Source organism: Trachurus japonicus, chromosome 9 (genome assembly GCF_045865225.1).
Source record: "Trachurus japonicus isolate A0001 chromosome 9, Traja_1.0".
Lineage (NCBI taxonomy): Eukaryota > Metazoa > Chordata > Actinopteri > Carangiformes > Carangidae > Trachurus > Trachurus japonicus.
The window spans coordinates 6,939,118-6,954,421 of NC_140915.1; the positions used below are offsets into that span (position 1 = coordinate 6,939,118).

General features: G+C 41.3%; 2 protein-coding genes across 3 annotated transcripts in view; both read left to right on the forward strand.

Moving 5' to 3' along the window:
* gramd2b (GRAM domain containing 2B) overlaps positions 1 to 15,304 on the forward strand; it is a 339,132-nt gene that overhangs the window by 202,991 nt on the left and 120,837 nt on the right. The window lies entirely within an intron of this gene.
* Positions 588 to 5,846, forward strand: LOC146980838 (GTPase IMAP family member 8-like). Its single transcript, XM_085788019.1, has 3 exons — positions 588 to 606; positions 3,996 to 4,622; positions 5,509 to 5,846. Exons 1-3 carry the CDS (start codon positions 588 to 590, stop codon positions 5,844 to 5,846), a joined length of 984 nt encoding a protein of 327 aa, XP_085644145.1.

Here is a 15,304-nt window from a genome sequence, read left to right on the forward strand (position 1 = left end):
ATGCAAAGGTTAAAATTCCAATTGGACATACATTTGTTACCCAATGTCTGTCTCAACCTGTCACTTTTCTATTATTACAAAAAGCTCACATCAGATTAGAATGTACAGTGTCCATGCCTGTGTTAAAAACAAGCAGTGTGAAGCTGAAGATATTTATCAACCAAGGATCATGTTTCATTTCTTGTTGTGACTGGTGAGTCACATTCCTATCATACTGTAGATGATGTGATATTTAAAGACTGGACAAAATGTAGTGAGAGAGATTTAAAATGGAAGCTCTAAACTGTGTTGGTGGCTTTTTTCCCCCCCATCATGGTTTCTGGTTACCTTAGAATGAAGATAGAGTTGATTAAACTCAGATCAGCTGTTCTGGACCTGACCTTTAGTCTTGCTTTCTGGAGTATCACCCTAATACAACCTGAACCGTAGCCATATCATGATGTTTGTAGACAGTTGAATACACAGACAGAAATACTTATGATTTAATACTGGTGTCTGAGTGTGGAAATCATTTCTAAGGGAAGCTAAATTACATTTCTGCTTCCTTTCAGCTGAATTCATCCTTGACCTTCTTAGTAGAGGACACGATGGCAGCTGCAGCACAAGGTGAGTCTGATCAGTTAAACAATTAACACTGTCAGTTATTTTTTCTTGTATTCAGACAAAGAGTAGAGTGTGTTACCTGCTTGACAGTTTCGACTGTGACTCCAGTCTTCCTCAGAAGCATCATCTGACGTGCTGCTGAAGTGTCATTTATCAGCTGACCGGCTCGGCAGACTTATTTTGTTCCATGCATGTAGTTGTGTGGAAAATGCTGTGAGAAGTCTATCTTATAAACAACATGTTGCAACAACAGTTATGCTCAGATGTAAATCTGAGACACAGATCTCCTTATGAGTCTTTGGCAACACTGACATTCAACTGACTGGGTGACTGGGTCAAATCCAGGTGAAATATTTTATATACTGTGTGTATATGTATATGTATATGTATATGTATATGTATATGTACAGTGTATGTATATGTGTATATATATATATATATATATATATAAATTTCTCAGCATATAGGTTGAGCTCTATTCCAGTTCTGAAATACCGTACATCAGATTTGGTTGATAAGCCAAGACGGAGAACAAGAAAAGTAAATGGAAAAAAGTTAATAGAAGTTCACAAATGTTTCATCATTGTTGCTGCTCATTCTCATTGCACTGAGAATCTAATAAATACTACAGTGTTTGTTGACCGTAGTTGTGTTTTTCCCTTTGAAATGATTTAGGTGGAGCACAGACTTAACACTCTTTTAGAAATTGATTAATTTATATACTGTATAGCAAATACCATGTCTCTCTTAGATGCTTTTATAACTTGAAAATAAATACTGAATCAATTATGTATATTTCTGTTTCCTTACAGCTGAAGAAGCTCAACCTCTGAAGCACTAAAAGGAGCGTTGAATTCTTGCCACCTTAAGGGGCGTTCACACCGGAAGCGATAGACGCGAATGGAGCGGCAACTCTACATTGAAAATCAATGTAAATGGCGCGATGACACGCGATTCAGGCGGAGGCGGCGCGAATGGAGCGTCTGGAGCGATGAGACGCGGCGCGAATGAAGCGGTGCGTCTGAAGCGGCGCGAATAAAGTTGAAAATATTGAACTTTTCAGGCGGCATCGCGCCGTGACATCCAATCAGCGACGAGTTCAAGCCGACGACGTCACTTCTCTGTACGGTTGTTTACACTCAGAACAACATGAAGGAGAAGCTGATTGTATTTGAGCTGTGTGTGGGCACCGCTGCCGTCTTCTACACAGAGTGGACAAAAAAAACAACAACAACACACACACACACACAGTGAACCCAGACACGACGGTGGGTGGTTTTCCGGTGTTTCTGAGACTTGTACAGCAGTAGTACAATGCAGCAACGGTGGTGATATCAGCCATGATCGACGTGGAAAGAGAGCAGGTTGAGATCACCGGTTTTCAAATGAACGGGCGGAGCGTCTAGCGCGAATGACGCGATGGACGCGAATGATCCACAATGACCAAGCGGCGCGATGGAAGCGTCTGGCGCGATTATATTCGCGTCTATCACGTCCGGTGTGAACGCCGCTTTACAGTGAGTCAAACTGAACTGGAGTTTGATTATATTTGAAGTAACATTGTTTCATGGGTAACGGTGCGTTCACACCAAACGCGATGGACGCGATGAACGCCACAACTTTCCATTAAAAGTCAATGTAAATGGCGCGATGACACGCGATGGCGCGTCGGGCGATACGAGCGACGCGATGAAGCGATGACGCGTCCATCGCGGCCATCGCATCATCGCGTCCATCGCTTGAAGTTGAAAAATTTGAACTTTTCAAGCGACATCGCGTGACGCTGTGCCGCGACATCCAATCAGTGTTGATATTCAACCACGTCACCGACACAGCTGCAGACACACATTTCAAAACATGGTGGAGAAGATCACTGTGGCTGTAGTCTCGCTCACCAGACCCTCCTACAGAGAACCTGTGGCTGTGTAAAAAAAAAAAAAAAACAACCCAGGGGCTGTGTGTGTTTTCCTCAGATCAATAATATACATCCATGGCCGTTTCCCGGAGCTTTATGACACGACGTCGTACTTTTACCGCGGTCGTAATAAAAAAAGATAATGCCTGCAGAGGGTCAGAGGACCTACAGCTTCCTCCTTGTGAATATTTCATATGTATTTATATTTATTATTATTTCTCAGCCATGGTTGAGGAGAGAAAGAAAATAGCGGGAGGTGGGTTGCATCATAGCGCGATGAAGCGATGAAGCGATGGTGAAAAATGTGACACATATGTCAAGCGGCGCGATGCTCGCGTTACGGGCGATGGCATCGCTTCCATCGCGTTTGGTGTGAACGCACGGTAATACATCCAAAGGTGTGAGAATACTATCTAGTAACATTTGTGCTCCATTATTGTGTTTCCATTACTGTAACACTGAATTTCGACAGCTGGGCATTAAGCCTATATTTCCAACTGTATAGACAGGCCTTTGTAATGGGAAAATAGCACCATCTGCTGGTAAACTGTAAAAATTAAAGATTCAACTATTTTTTTTCAAACCTAAACCCTAACATCACAGATTTCATGGTTGTTTTGTTGTAAAAACCAATTAGAGCTCAGGTAGAACAAGTTCACACCTTAAAGTTTCTGGCACTCCACATGTCTAATACCTTCGCTGGGCAACCAACAACTCAGCAACCATCAAAAAGGCCCAGCAGCGTCTCCACTTTTTGAGGCTGCTGAAAAGGTGCAACCTGGAGAAGAAGCTATTGGTGACTTTTTACCACTCTGCCATTGAAAGAGTGCTGACCCTGTGGTATACAGGAAGTACAGCCATGGAAAAAAAGGCTCTGCAGCGAATAATTCGCTTAGCAGAGAAGATCATCAGATCTATGTTACAGGACTGCCGGAGCACGAACGACTATTGAGGGAGAGTTTCTTTCCCAGAGCCATCGCTGCTCTAAATGCTCAGTTACACTAATTGCTGCCACCAATTGCCCTTACACACCGCACTTTATGAACACTGCTTATTATTAGTTATAATTAGTTTTCACTTTCTGAATGTGTGTACGGTATGTATTTGTATGGTATATGTTCTCATGTCTTTTAACATGTTGTCTCTTAATCACCAAAGGGAGTTGCACCCCTAATTTCATCCACATTGACAATAAAATGATTTCTGATCATCAGCTCAGATCAGCTGTTCTTGAACTGAAAACTGAATTTACAATCTCTTTGCTTAGACCTTCTCAGTGGAATACTGCCCTGATACAACCTAAACTGAACTGTAATCTTGTTTGTTTGTACGATTGTATTATGATCATAGGGGTGCTGACATGTTACAGTTGATGACACAAAACTGAATATAAAGTCCATGTATTGTATATGCACTTTACTACGACAAAAAACTTGTTTGTTGCTTGTTGAAATTATTGAATTAATTTTCATTTCAGTGTCTGAGCTGAGGGTTGTCCTGTTGGGGAACAGCTGGTCTGAGAGGAGTTCAGTGGGGAACTTCATACTGAGAGAGACCAAGTTCAACACTGAGGAAGAACCAGACTGTTGTCAGAGAGTCAATGGACAGTGGAAGGAGAAAGAAATAGTCGTCATCAACTCTCCAGATCTGCTGCATCCAAACATCTCAGGAGACAAACTGACAGAGTTTATAAAGGACTGTGTGAGTCTCTCTGATCCTGGACCTCATGTGTTCCTGCTGGTTCTACAGCCTGAAGACTTCACTGAGGAACAGAGACAGAGGCTCTGCAGAGTCCTGACACTCTTCAGTGATCAATCATTTGATCATTCACTGATACTGATATCAACACCCAGAGAGGAGAGTTCAGCTGAATACTACATGGACCATCGACCATTAAAAGACATGATCAGAAGCTGTAGATACAGATACTTGAAGCAGGAGAACCTTGAACTTCCAGAGCTGTTAACAAGAATGGGTCAAATTGTGAAGGAAAACAATGGACATGTGAGCTGTGATGTTTTTAATGAAACATCGGGTGGTGAGCAGGAAAACCTGAAACAAGAGGAAGAACCCATTTTTAACTTGGCTTCTACAGAAGCTGTTGGTAAGTGAAGAACAATCACACAGGACAAATTATTGCTTTAATTATTAACCACTGAAAATATGAGCAAACTATTGTACTTGACATGATTGTGTCTTTGACAGAGGTGAAAACTCCCAGTGAATTTTCAACAACCCAACCATGTAAGTATATTATCCAGGTAAATACAGTGATAATTCACAACACAACACAGATTTATAGTATGTTTATCTGTGGAATCAGTAAAGTATGTTTTTTTGCAGCTAATGATAAGGTAACTGACTGAAAAGGATCCATAATAAACTGACTGAAAAACTATTTTTTTAAAAAGGAGAAAAAACCTAATTTGAGATACTGTGACATAAAATTTTCATATTTGATAAAATTAGAGGGCATTTCAGTTTTGAAGAGGCCATGTGTAAATCCCTCCTTGTTTTTGTGTAATTACAGTGGGTTACAGTTAATCTGATGAATTGAGACGTGAACAATGTATTCATTTTATTCTGCAACCTAATGTTTTATTTTATGGACTTTCATTGCAGGTGAACTGAGGATCATGATTGGTAAAATCAAGGACAAAAAGAAAACTCTCTTCGGATCTATCACTGGCAGCAAACATTTAGATTTTTTAAAATTCAACCCACAAAAGCCATGTGAGGCTACCAAAGGAGAGTGGAGAGGAAAACCAGTAACAGTGCAGTGGTGAAAACTCCAGACATGTTCAGTCTGTCTGTGGGAGCAGTGAGAGAAGAAGTGAAGAACTGTGTGTCTCTTTGTTCTCCTGGACCAAATGTTCTGCTGCTGTCGGTGAAGCCTTCAAAGTTCACTGAGGAGAACAGAAAAACTCTGAACTTCATCCTGAGTTTGTTTGGTCAAGATGCTTTTAAACACTTGATGGTCTTCCTAACAGAGAAGACGAGTAGATCACAATCCACTGTTCATCAACTGCTTCTAGACTGTGGAGGAAGACAATGCAACATGCTTGAAAATGACCATAATCAGCTGATGGAGAAGATTGAGTACACTGTGCAAACAAACAGAGGAACCTTCCTCACCTTCCCTGAAGAGACCATGAAGAAAGCATTCAGGTGTATCTCCCTCTGTGATCCTGAGGGCGTCCATGGCTTCATCCTGGTCCTACCTGTGGGTCCCCTCACTGATGAAGACAAAGGAGAGTTAGAAACCATCCAGAACACATTCAGCTGTAGAGTCAATGACTTCACCATGATCCTGTTCACTGTGGAGTAGTGTTGTCACGATACCAACATTTTGGTACCGGTATCGGTACCAACATGTTTTTCGATACTTTTCGATACTTTTCGGTACTTTTCCAAATAAAAAGAGAACACAAAAAATGTCATTATTGACTTTATCTTAATAGAAAATCTTAGAACTATAACATATGTACCAGTAAATAATCACTAAATCAGTAAACAGTCACTGCTGCTGCAGGATTAAATTTCCATATTATTCTGAGCTCTTCCTAAATTAAAACATTAGTGGTCTGTTTAAAAATGAATATCAACTTGTTTTCTTTGCATTATTTGAGGTCTGAAAACACTGCATCTTTTTTTTTGTTATTTTGACCAGTTGTAATTTTTGGGAGAAATTGTCATCAGTAGTTTATAGAATGAAACACAAACGTTCATTTTACTTAAAGGGATAGTTCACCCTAGAATGATATTTCGCTCATTATCTACTCACCCTCATGTTGACTAAGGGCTGGAAGAAGTTTCAGAGTCCTCCGTCCCTTCTCTGAGTTACAGGGGGTCTCAGCGTAGCAGTGCATGTCCATATAACGGTTGTAAAGGGACACCAGAGCTCTTCGTAAAAAAACACACACAAAAAAACGTCCAAATACCTCCATGCTGCTCGTATGTAATGTCCGTCTTGTGCTGAAGCCCCAAATTGCGTAATTGTCCCGAAAAAAATTAAATAAGTCTATATTTTAAGCTTGTTTGTAGCTGGTCCGTCCAAATCTCGCGTGATTCGCAGTAACCGCACTGACGCCGGCGCAAATCACGCGAGATTTGGACGGACCAGGAAGAGGAGCTTTGAGAAGCTTCCGCTACAAACAAGCTTAAAATATAGACTTATTTAATTTTTTTCGGGACAATTACGCAATTTGGGGCTTCAGCACAAGACGGACATTACATACGAGCAGCATGGAGGTATTTGGATGTTTTTTTGTGTGTGTTTTTTTACGAAGAGCTCTGGTGTCCCTTTGCAACCGTTATATGGACATGCACTGCTACACCAAGACCCCCTGTAACTCAGAGAAGGGACGGAGGACTCTGAAACTTCTTCCAGCCCTTAGTCCACATGAGGGTGAGTAGATAATGAGCGAAATATCATTCTAGGGTGAACTATCCCTTTAAACACACACACCTATTGTCCCCCCCCCCCCCCCTCCTCCTCCGCGTAGCGCTCCTTCGCTGTGTTCACTCACTCACTCACAGAGAGAGAGAGAGAGAGAGAGAGACTATGTATGTCAGTGGTGGTGCGCGGTAAAAACTAAACTTACCGTATCAACCAGCAGTGTTTGCATTAATTAACGAGTCTGTAGCGGCCCGTCTCTCTCTCTCCCGCGCGGCGCACACACACATAAACACAGGCACATGGACAGGTGGCGCTGTAATGGTAATTTTAAAAAAAGCACCTTGCTTCGTTTGTGGTTCGCTCACTCGCTCGTCTCGGCTCAAATTACAATGCAGCGACTTCACGCGGCGATGTCACCGCTGCCGGCGGCGCAAAATGAAAGTACCGGTCCCATCTAAGCGCAGTATGGTACCGTTTTAAATGCATTAGTACCCCGGTACCACTCTAGTACCGGTATACCGAACAACCCTACTGTGGAGTCAGATCCTACAGCTCCAGCTGTTGTTAACTTTGTCAGAGATGACAGAGACATCCAGGAGCTCTGTCAGAGCTGTGGAGGAAGATCTGTTGTTGTCAACATCAAGGACAAACAGCAGATCCCTGAGCTGTTGGACACTGTGGACAAGATGAGACTCAACCAGGACAAACCATCCTGCTACACTTTTTCTCAAAGGAGGTTAAATCGAAAGCAACTGGACTTAGTTATTTGTCTAGGAAGACGTTTCACCTCTCATCCAAGAGGCTTCATCAGTTCATGTACGCATCTGACCAGGCTGGGACTGGTCCAACTATCTGGTGTGGAGACTCACTATTTAACCTCTTGTGTGGGCGTTCACAAGGGTGATGATGTCACTGGTTCCCTTTAGTGCTCCAAGTGCCAACGACAGTTGTTTAAATGACTGCCTTTGATGGAAAGTTGGTTTCGACTTCGTTAGTGCCCTATTGTGTTATAACGACAGTCGTTGGAGTCACTTGCCACTTGTGAACAGTGGTTGTTCTTTGAGGCTAGATTGTTGAATCTCCTGGGAAGGGATGAAAGGGCAGCATTGTAAATTGGAGATAGGTGGTGTCTCAGGCCACCTCCCCTGTTGAGGGATGGTTTCTCTACTTTTACAAAAATGGCTTCTTTGACTCCTCTTTCAAACCATCTGTCCTCTCTGTCTAGGATTTGGACATTGCTGTCCTCAAAGGAGTGGGCTTTCTCCTTGAGATGTAGATGGACAGCAGAGTCCAGTCCGGAGGAGTTTGCTCTCCTGTGTTGGGCCATGCGTTTATGCAGTGGTTGTTTTGTTTCTCCAATGTAGAGGTCTTTGCATTCCTCGTTGCATTGGACTGCATACACCAGATTGCTTTTGTGGGTGTGTGGTGTTCTGTCCTTGGGATGTACCAGTCTCTGCCTGAGTGTGTTGCTGGGTTTGAAATACACAGGGATACGGTGTTTGTTAAAGATCCTCCTGAGTTTTTCTGATACTCCAGACACTGGTACATCCCAAGGACAGAACACCACACACCCACAAAAGCAATCTGGTGTATGCAGTCCAATGCAACGAGGAATGCAAAGACCTCTACATTGGAGAAACAAAACAACCACTGCATAAACGCATGGCCCAACACAGGAGAGCAAACTCCTCCGGACTGGACTCTGCTGTCCATCTACATCTCAAGGAGAAAGCCCACTCCTTTGAGGACAGCAATGTCCAAATCCTAGACAGAGAGGACAGATGGTTTGAAAGAGGAGTCAAAGAAGCCATTTTTGTAAAAGTAGAGAAACCATCCCTCAACAGGGGAGGTGGCCTGAGACACCACCTATCTCCAATTTACAATGCTGCCCTTTCATCCCTTCCCAGGAGATTCAACAATCTAGCCTCAAAGAACAACCACTGTTCACAAGTGGCAAGTGACTCCAACGACTGTCGTTATAACACAATAGGGCACTAACGAAGTCGAAACCAACTTTCCATCAAAGGCAGTCATTTAAACAACTGTCGTTGGCACTTGGAGCACTAAAGGGAACCAGTGACATCATCACCCTTGTGAACGCCCACACAAGAGGTTAAATAGTGAGTCTCCACACCAGATAGTTGGACCAGTCCCAGCCTGGTCAGATGCGTACATGAACTGATGAAGCCTCTTGGATGAGAGGTGAAACGTCTTCCTAGACAAATAACTAAGTCCAGTTGCTTTCGATTTAACCTCCTTTGAAATACTATGACCTGGGCAAATGAGAATATGCACCGGCCATCCTGCTACACAACTGAGACTTTTGCACATGTGCAAATAGAAAAGATCATACAACTAGAAAAACACATCAACAAACTACAGGCTGACCAGACAACAAAAGCTTTAGTCTGTTGTAAGTAATGTAATACTTTTATTCACTAATTATTTTTATTTGATTTCATAGGTTTTTTTCAGCAGCAATGAGATGCTTATCTGTTTTACCCACAAATACTGGTTAAACCTATTCCATTGCTGACAAAAGCCAGGTGTTAGCAGAACTTACTGAGTTTTTAGACAATTGGAAATGACGATTTTGTCTGAAAAGGAAAATGTATCACTCACATGTACAAAGATCTCAATGAGAAATTAGTGAGATAAAATGGGAGAGAATTTTAAAGTCTAAATAACATTCAGGAAGCCTCTTTAATTAACTCATTGGCTGCCATTGACGTCTATAGACGTCAATCTAATTACAACCGTTCACTGCCATTGACGTCTATAGACGTCAATTGCGTTTTTCAACGGGAAGGGCTGGAGGACGGTCTGGCGGAGCTTGTCCATCAATATCAGGCTTGTAAACTAGTGTAATGACGTGTAGGTGCCCTGTAGGCCCTGTAGGGGGCAGTAGTGCCCTCTTTGGATGAGAGATCAGCATTGATTATGAGAAGAAGAAGCGAGATGACAAGAGCTATGCTAAAGAAACTTAGCTAAAGAAACGAAGCCTATGTGTTCCGCACGTCGGCACATTATGTACCGTGTGTGTCGCGGTAGTTCGGAGAGGAAGAGGGTCGCGATCGTGAGAAAACGACGGAAATCATTGAAAAAGACACCGACGCTGGACACCGGCGATCAAGCCAGGCCGAGTGGTGAGAATCAGCAGCTGACGGTGCGTCACCACAGACCAGAGCCCAGCTCAACTGACGGCTCGGTGGACGTGACCCGAGCGATTCCGTCCGGATCAACCAGGAGCAGCAGAGACTCGTCCCCACGCTCCAGAAAGACATGAAGGTAATAATATAATACATCAATGGTAAAAATAATAAAATAAACTAACTTGCTAGCGAGCTAACTTTTACTGCTTAGAGAAGGGCGGATCGCTTTGATCGGAAATGTTAAAAAAAAAAAAAAAACTCCACATCACACTTGACTCCCTAATAGCAAAGTTCCTTTGGCTTGGATGTGGCCCAAATAAACAGCAAAGATCTGGCCCACTTACGGAAGTGAATGACGGCCCATATCTGGTCCAAGTATATGAAAGCTATGCTTAACCATAACATAACCAGACCTCTACCAGAACTGTACCAACTACATATGGCTTATAGCTGGGCTTCATAGGGCCTGCCTGTATGGCTGTGTTCAGGTAAAGCCTACTGGCTCTTATGTGGCCCCCATGTGGCTGACAGACCAAAATCCAGATTTTACCCAGAACCTAAACTAATATACACCAAACCTTTCGTCTGGCCCACTTTTGGAAGTGAATGATGGGCCACATCTGGCCCTAAGGTATATAAGCCCAAACTGAACCATAACAAAACCAGACTTCTACCAGGAGTAAACTAAATTCAAATAATTATATGGCTCATGGGTCACATACAGAATACGTGTGGCTCAGTTCTGTTGAATCATTGTGGCCCACATGTGGTTGACAGAATAAAACTGGTAGGCTACTTTTTTTTCATCAGATCTATAACACACCTTCCATCTGCCCCACATTATGAAGATGACATGTCAATTCTGGCACCAAAATTAAAAAATGATAATTTTAGTGCAATAGCAGTATTGATTAAGTTGTTCGATACCTATATAGATCACTTAAATCACACAAAATCAATATGAGAAATTAAGAAACACACAAGTTTCCCTTTAAAATTGTATTTTTTCATACTTCAAAATTGCCTTCAATGAACTGTACAGAACATGTAGAAATTACATCCATATAAAAACAGAATCAGAAAAAAACTGATCAAATAGGTTACAGTAATACTGTACAAAAATACAGTAGAAATATTAGAAATGAAGAAAGTTTAATTTGTGCATCAAAACTGTCTGTCTTAACTGTCAGTTTCAGCTTGTAGGCCTATTTTTTGTCTCTCTTCACACCAAGGCCCAGTTTCCCATCACCTCCACCTCCTTGTCTGAAACAGCTGCAGTCAGGGTTTACGTCTACGGCACCTTGAGAACACAGGACATTTTGAAAGAGTAGTGTTAGGGCTGTCAAACAATTAAAATTTTAAATCGCGATTAATCTCAAAATTTCCTAAGTTAATCGTGATTAATCGCATCGTTTTCTTTTTTGCTTGAAATCACAGCAATATGAATGGATAAGAAACATAAGAAAATAAACATCTGGATGTTTCTTATGCTTTCCATTCATGGTATTTAAAAACCAGCTGTCAGAGAGAGAGAGCAGCCTTGTTTGGTGATAAGAAGAACAAGTTCTCTAGTGTAGCCAACATGCAGCTTTTCTGTAACATTACAAGACAGCAACGGCTGAGGTTCCAATGTCACAGCGTTAACTTAATTCGTGCGTTTTCTTTTTTCGTGTTATTTAAAAATAAATAAATAAAAAAATAAAAAAATAAATAGTGCCGTTAAAATCATTTTTGCGTTAACACGTTTATAAAAAACATTGTGTGAAGTTCCGGTGAATCAAAATAAAATAAATCAGACATTGGAGTAACTTAAATCAAGCTTTTTCATCCCAGGAGCAGTAGGGTTAGCAAAGCTGCTAAAGCTGCTAACACAGTCATAGCATGTCTCTTTCCACCATGGGCTTCAAAACACACGCTTTATTAAATTAAAACTGAGTTCTGTTTGACTAACTTGTAGCTCTCTCCTCTACAGATGTAGGTCTAGTGTGTGCCATTGATTATCAGTAGTTCAACAAAAATGTAAAAGGTTTAAAATTCACTTACCCAAAGCAGCAGCCAGTCCAGAAACTGAGTGAGAGAAAATGAAAATGTCCGGAGGGTGTCGCAGAATAAACTCCACCCATGGCCACTTGTGCCAGTTGCATGCCAACTGTAGCCCAAAAGCTAACATCTATCATCTGGGAGAGTGCCTTATTTCAGAACTGTGCCAGAAGAAAAATTCCCTCCAATTTTGAAGGTCTGGCAAAACCAACGTGGTTATGATGTGGACCTCATATGTTTTGCCATTTTGTCAGTTACATAGGGCCAGGTGCTTCTATTACAGAACTGCCCCAGAAGAGATATTCCCTCCAATTTTACCAGTCACATACCACATGCGGCCCAAAAGAATATTCTATGTGCCTCAGTTAAATAAGTGTACCAGAAGAATAATTCCCTCCAAATTTGAATATATGGCAATGCGTATGTGGTTATGATTTGGCCCTCATACATTTTGCCATACCACATTTCAACCAGAGGTGCCAGCTAAATGCCACATGTGGCCCAAAAGTCAATGCTATTGGGGCTACATCTATAAGAGATGTATTTTTATGGTAATTCTATATATTTCTATAATTTACAGGTGGTGGATCGAGCAGTGGTCGACCATGGGGCAGAGGTCATGTGACAGCTACAAACGTACAAAAAAGTTAATGCATTTTTACTGATATTTGTAAATAAATTATTATTTTGCCATCAAAAGTCCTTTCTCAGTGTTGTTTTTGTTGTTTTATAGAAGGAGAACACTGTTCAGATGTGTGAGGTGTCACTAAAGCAAAAAATATCAACGTCAAAGTCACTGTTCTGCTTGACATGCTTCTTTCCACAAAAAGCTCGTTTTCTCAGTGTTTTGGTCAAAAACTGCTGTTTTTGGCGAAACCAGCTACGTTCTACTGCTGTTTACAAAAGAACGGAAAAAGGTAGAAACAAACTTTTTTTTCCTATTGAACAAAGAGAGTCTACTCTTTCTCTTGGTAGTTTCGGTGTTTATATAGTCATAGAACACAATGTTCTGTGGGTCTTATAAGATCGTTCAAAATGCTCTAAAACGGCTGGCAGTATGGGCGTCTCTTTTCTGAAAATGATTGGCAGCCAATGAGTTAATTTCTCTACCGAGTACTGAAAGCAGAACCAATATTACTGGGTTTTGGTACCACCCCAAGGCATTTTTGAAAAACGAGAGGGATACCCTCCCATGATAGGATTCAATAGTTTGTTCCACCATCAAAGAACCACATGAGTAAAAATGTGTGCCACCTTAAAGCAGAAGTAAGTGGAATTTTTTGTGTTAATATAAGTCTTAAATAGTTATATCTTCCGACGGCAATCACTTACATAGAGTGTTTGGTCTGAAACACGGGTCTGTCAGTCACTCTGCTCTGCTGTAAGCCGAGGAGAAAACACAGATGGGTATTAGCTCACGCAATGTGATTTACTAAGTCTGGAAGTGAATTGTGGTGATTGTGACTGACATTGCAACGACTGTCTGAATTTAACACGTTTGAAAAGGACGTGGTAATCAGCTAAGCATTATGAACAAAAGGCTGCTGTTTTTGCTAAGTCCCAAGAATGATTGAGGTCACTCAAATGCATTATATCTTGCAATCTACTGTATAATGTCCAAATTCTCAATTCGTAAAATAACTCCAGATCTTCTCATTTCACAGGTAATGAACAGACTCAAAGCTCAGACTGTCTCAGGATTGTGCTGATAGGGAAGACTGGAAGTGGAAAGAGCTCTTCAGGAAACACCACACTGGGAAGAAAAGAGTTCAAAGCTGAATCGAGTCCCAAATCAGTCACCAGGTTTTGTCAGAAAGCTCAGGGTGAAGTGGACGGTCGTCCTGTTGTTGTGGTCAACACTCCTGGTCTGTTTGACACAACCTTGTCCAAAGAACAAGTTAATGAGGAGATGGTGAAATGTATCAGTCTTCTGGCTCCAGGACCACATGTCTTCCTGTTGGTGATACAGATCGGAAGATTCACAGACGAGGAGAAGGACACATTGAAACTCATCAAGAAAGTCTTTGGGAAGAATTCAGAAAAGTTTACCATCATTCTTTTTACAAGAGGAGATACACTGATACAGGAGGAGCTGACTATTGAAGAGTACATCAACAAATGTGATGATTCCTTTAAGAAGTTGATCTCTGACTGTGGAGGAAGATACCATGTGTTTAATAACTATGATAAACACAATCACACACAAGTCAAAGAGCTGATAAAGAAGATCGACACCATGGTGAAGAGAAATGGAGGAAGCTGCTTCACTAATGAGATGCTGCAAGAGGCTGAAGCAGCAATACAGAAAGAAGTGAAGAAGATCTTGAAGGAGAATGAAGAGAGAGATGGAGGAACTAGAAAGAAAACATGAAGAAGAAAAAGAGGACATGAAAAGAAGAATGGAAGAACAGAGAGCAGAAATTGAACGAGAGAGAAAACTGAAAGATGAACAACTCAAGGAAATGGAGGAAAATATAAAGAAGGAACGTGAAGAGAAACAGAGAGAACAGGAAGAGAGAGAAGAAGAAGACAAGAAGAAGAGAGAACAGGAAGAAATTCAACGACAAGAGTGGGAACAAAAAATAAAAGACCTGGAGGATGAAATAAGATCAAAAGCAGAATCAAAAGAGATCGCTGACAAAAAGTTGAAGGAGAGTAAAGAGGAGATGAGAAAACAACAGGAAGGCTGGGAGAAGACACAAGAAGAGTGGTGGGAAAAACGAAAACAAGAAGATGAACAGAGACGACAGGAAGAACAAACAAAACTCAGAAAACTCCAAGAAGAATATGAACAAGAAAGAGAAAAATCTGAAAACAAAAGAAAAGAAGAGGACAGAGTGAGAAGAGAACAGGAAGAGAAGGAGCGTAAAGAATTGGAGGAAAGGTTTAAGGCAGAAACGGAGAAGATGAAGAAGAAGCACGAGGAGGAGGCCAGAAAACAAGCTGAAGAATTCAATGAGTTCATAGAGAAAAAGGAGATAGACTTTGCAGCTCAGATAGACAAATACATGAAGGAAGTGATGGATCTGAAGAAAGAAATAGAGGAAAAACAAAGAGAAGATGAACATTTACAGGATCTCCCAGAACACAAAGAAAAAGATCTGAAACAAGGTATGGATGAACTACAGGACAAACAAGAGATGACTAAGTTGATTCTGCTACTGCTGACCAAAAAGAAAGAAAACAGGAAAAAAA

Excerpts from the sequence above, each read along its gene's own strand:
- LOC146980838 (XM_085788019.1), top strand. Across the intron at positions 4,623-5,508 it reads GGCTTCTACAGAAGCTGTTG|AGAAGACGAGTAGATCACAA; the intron begins GTAAGTGAAGAA and ends TCTTCCTAACAG.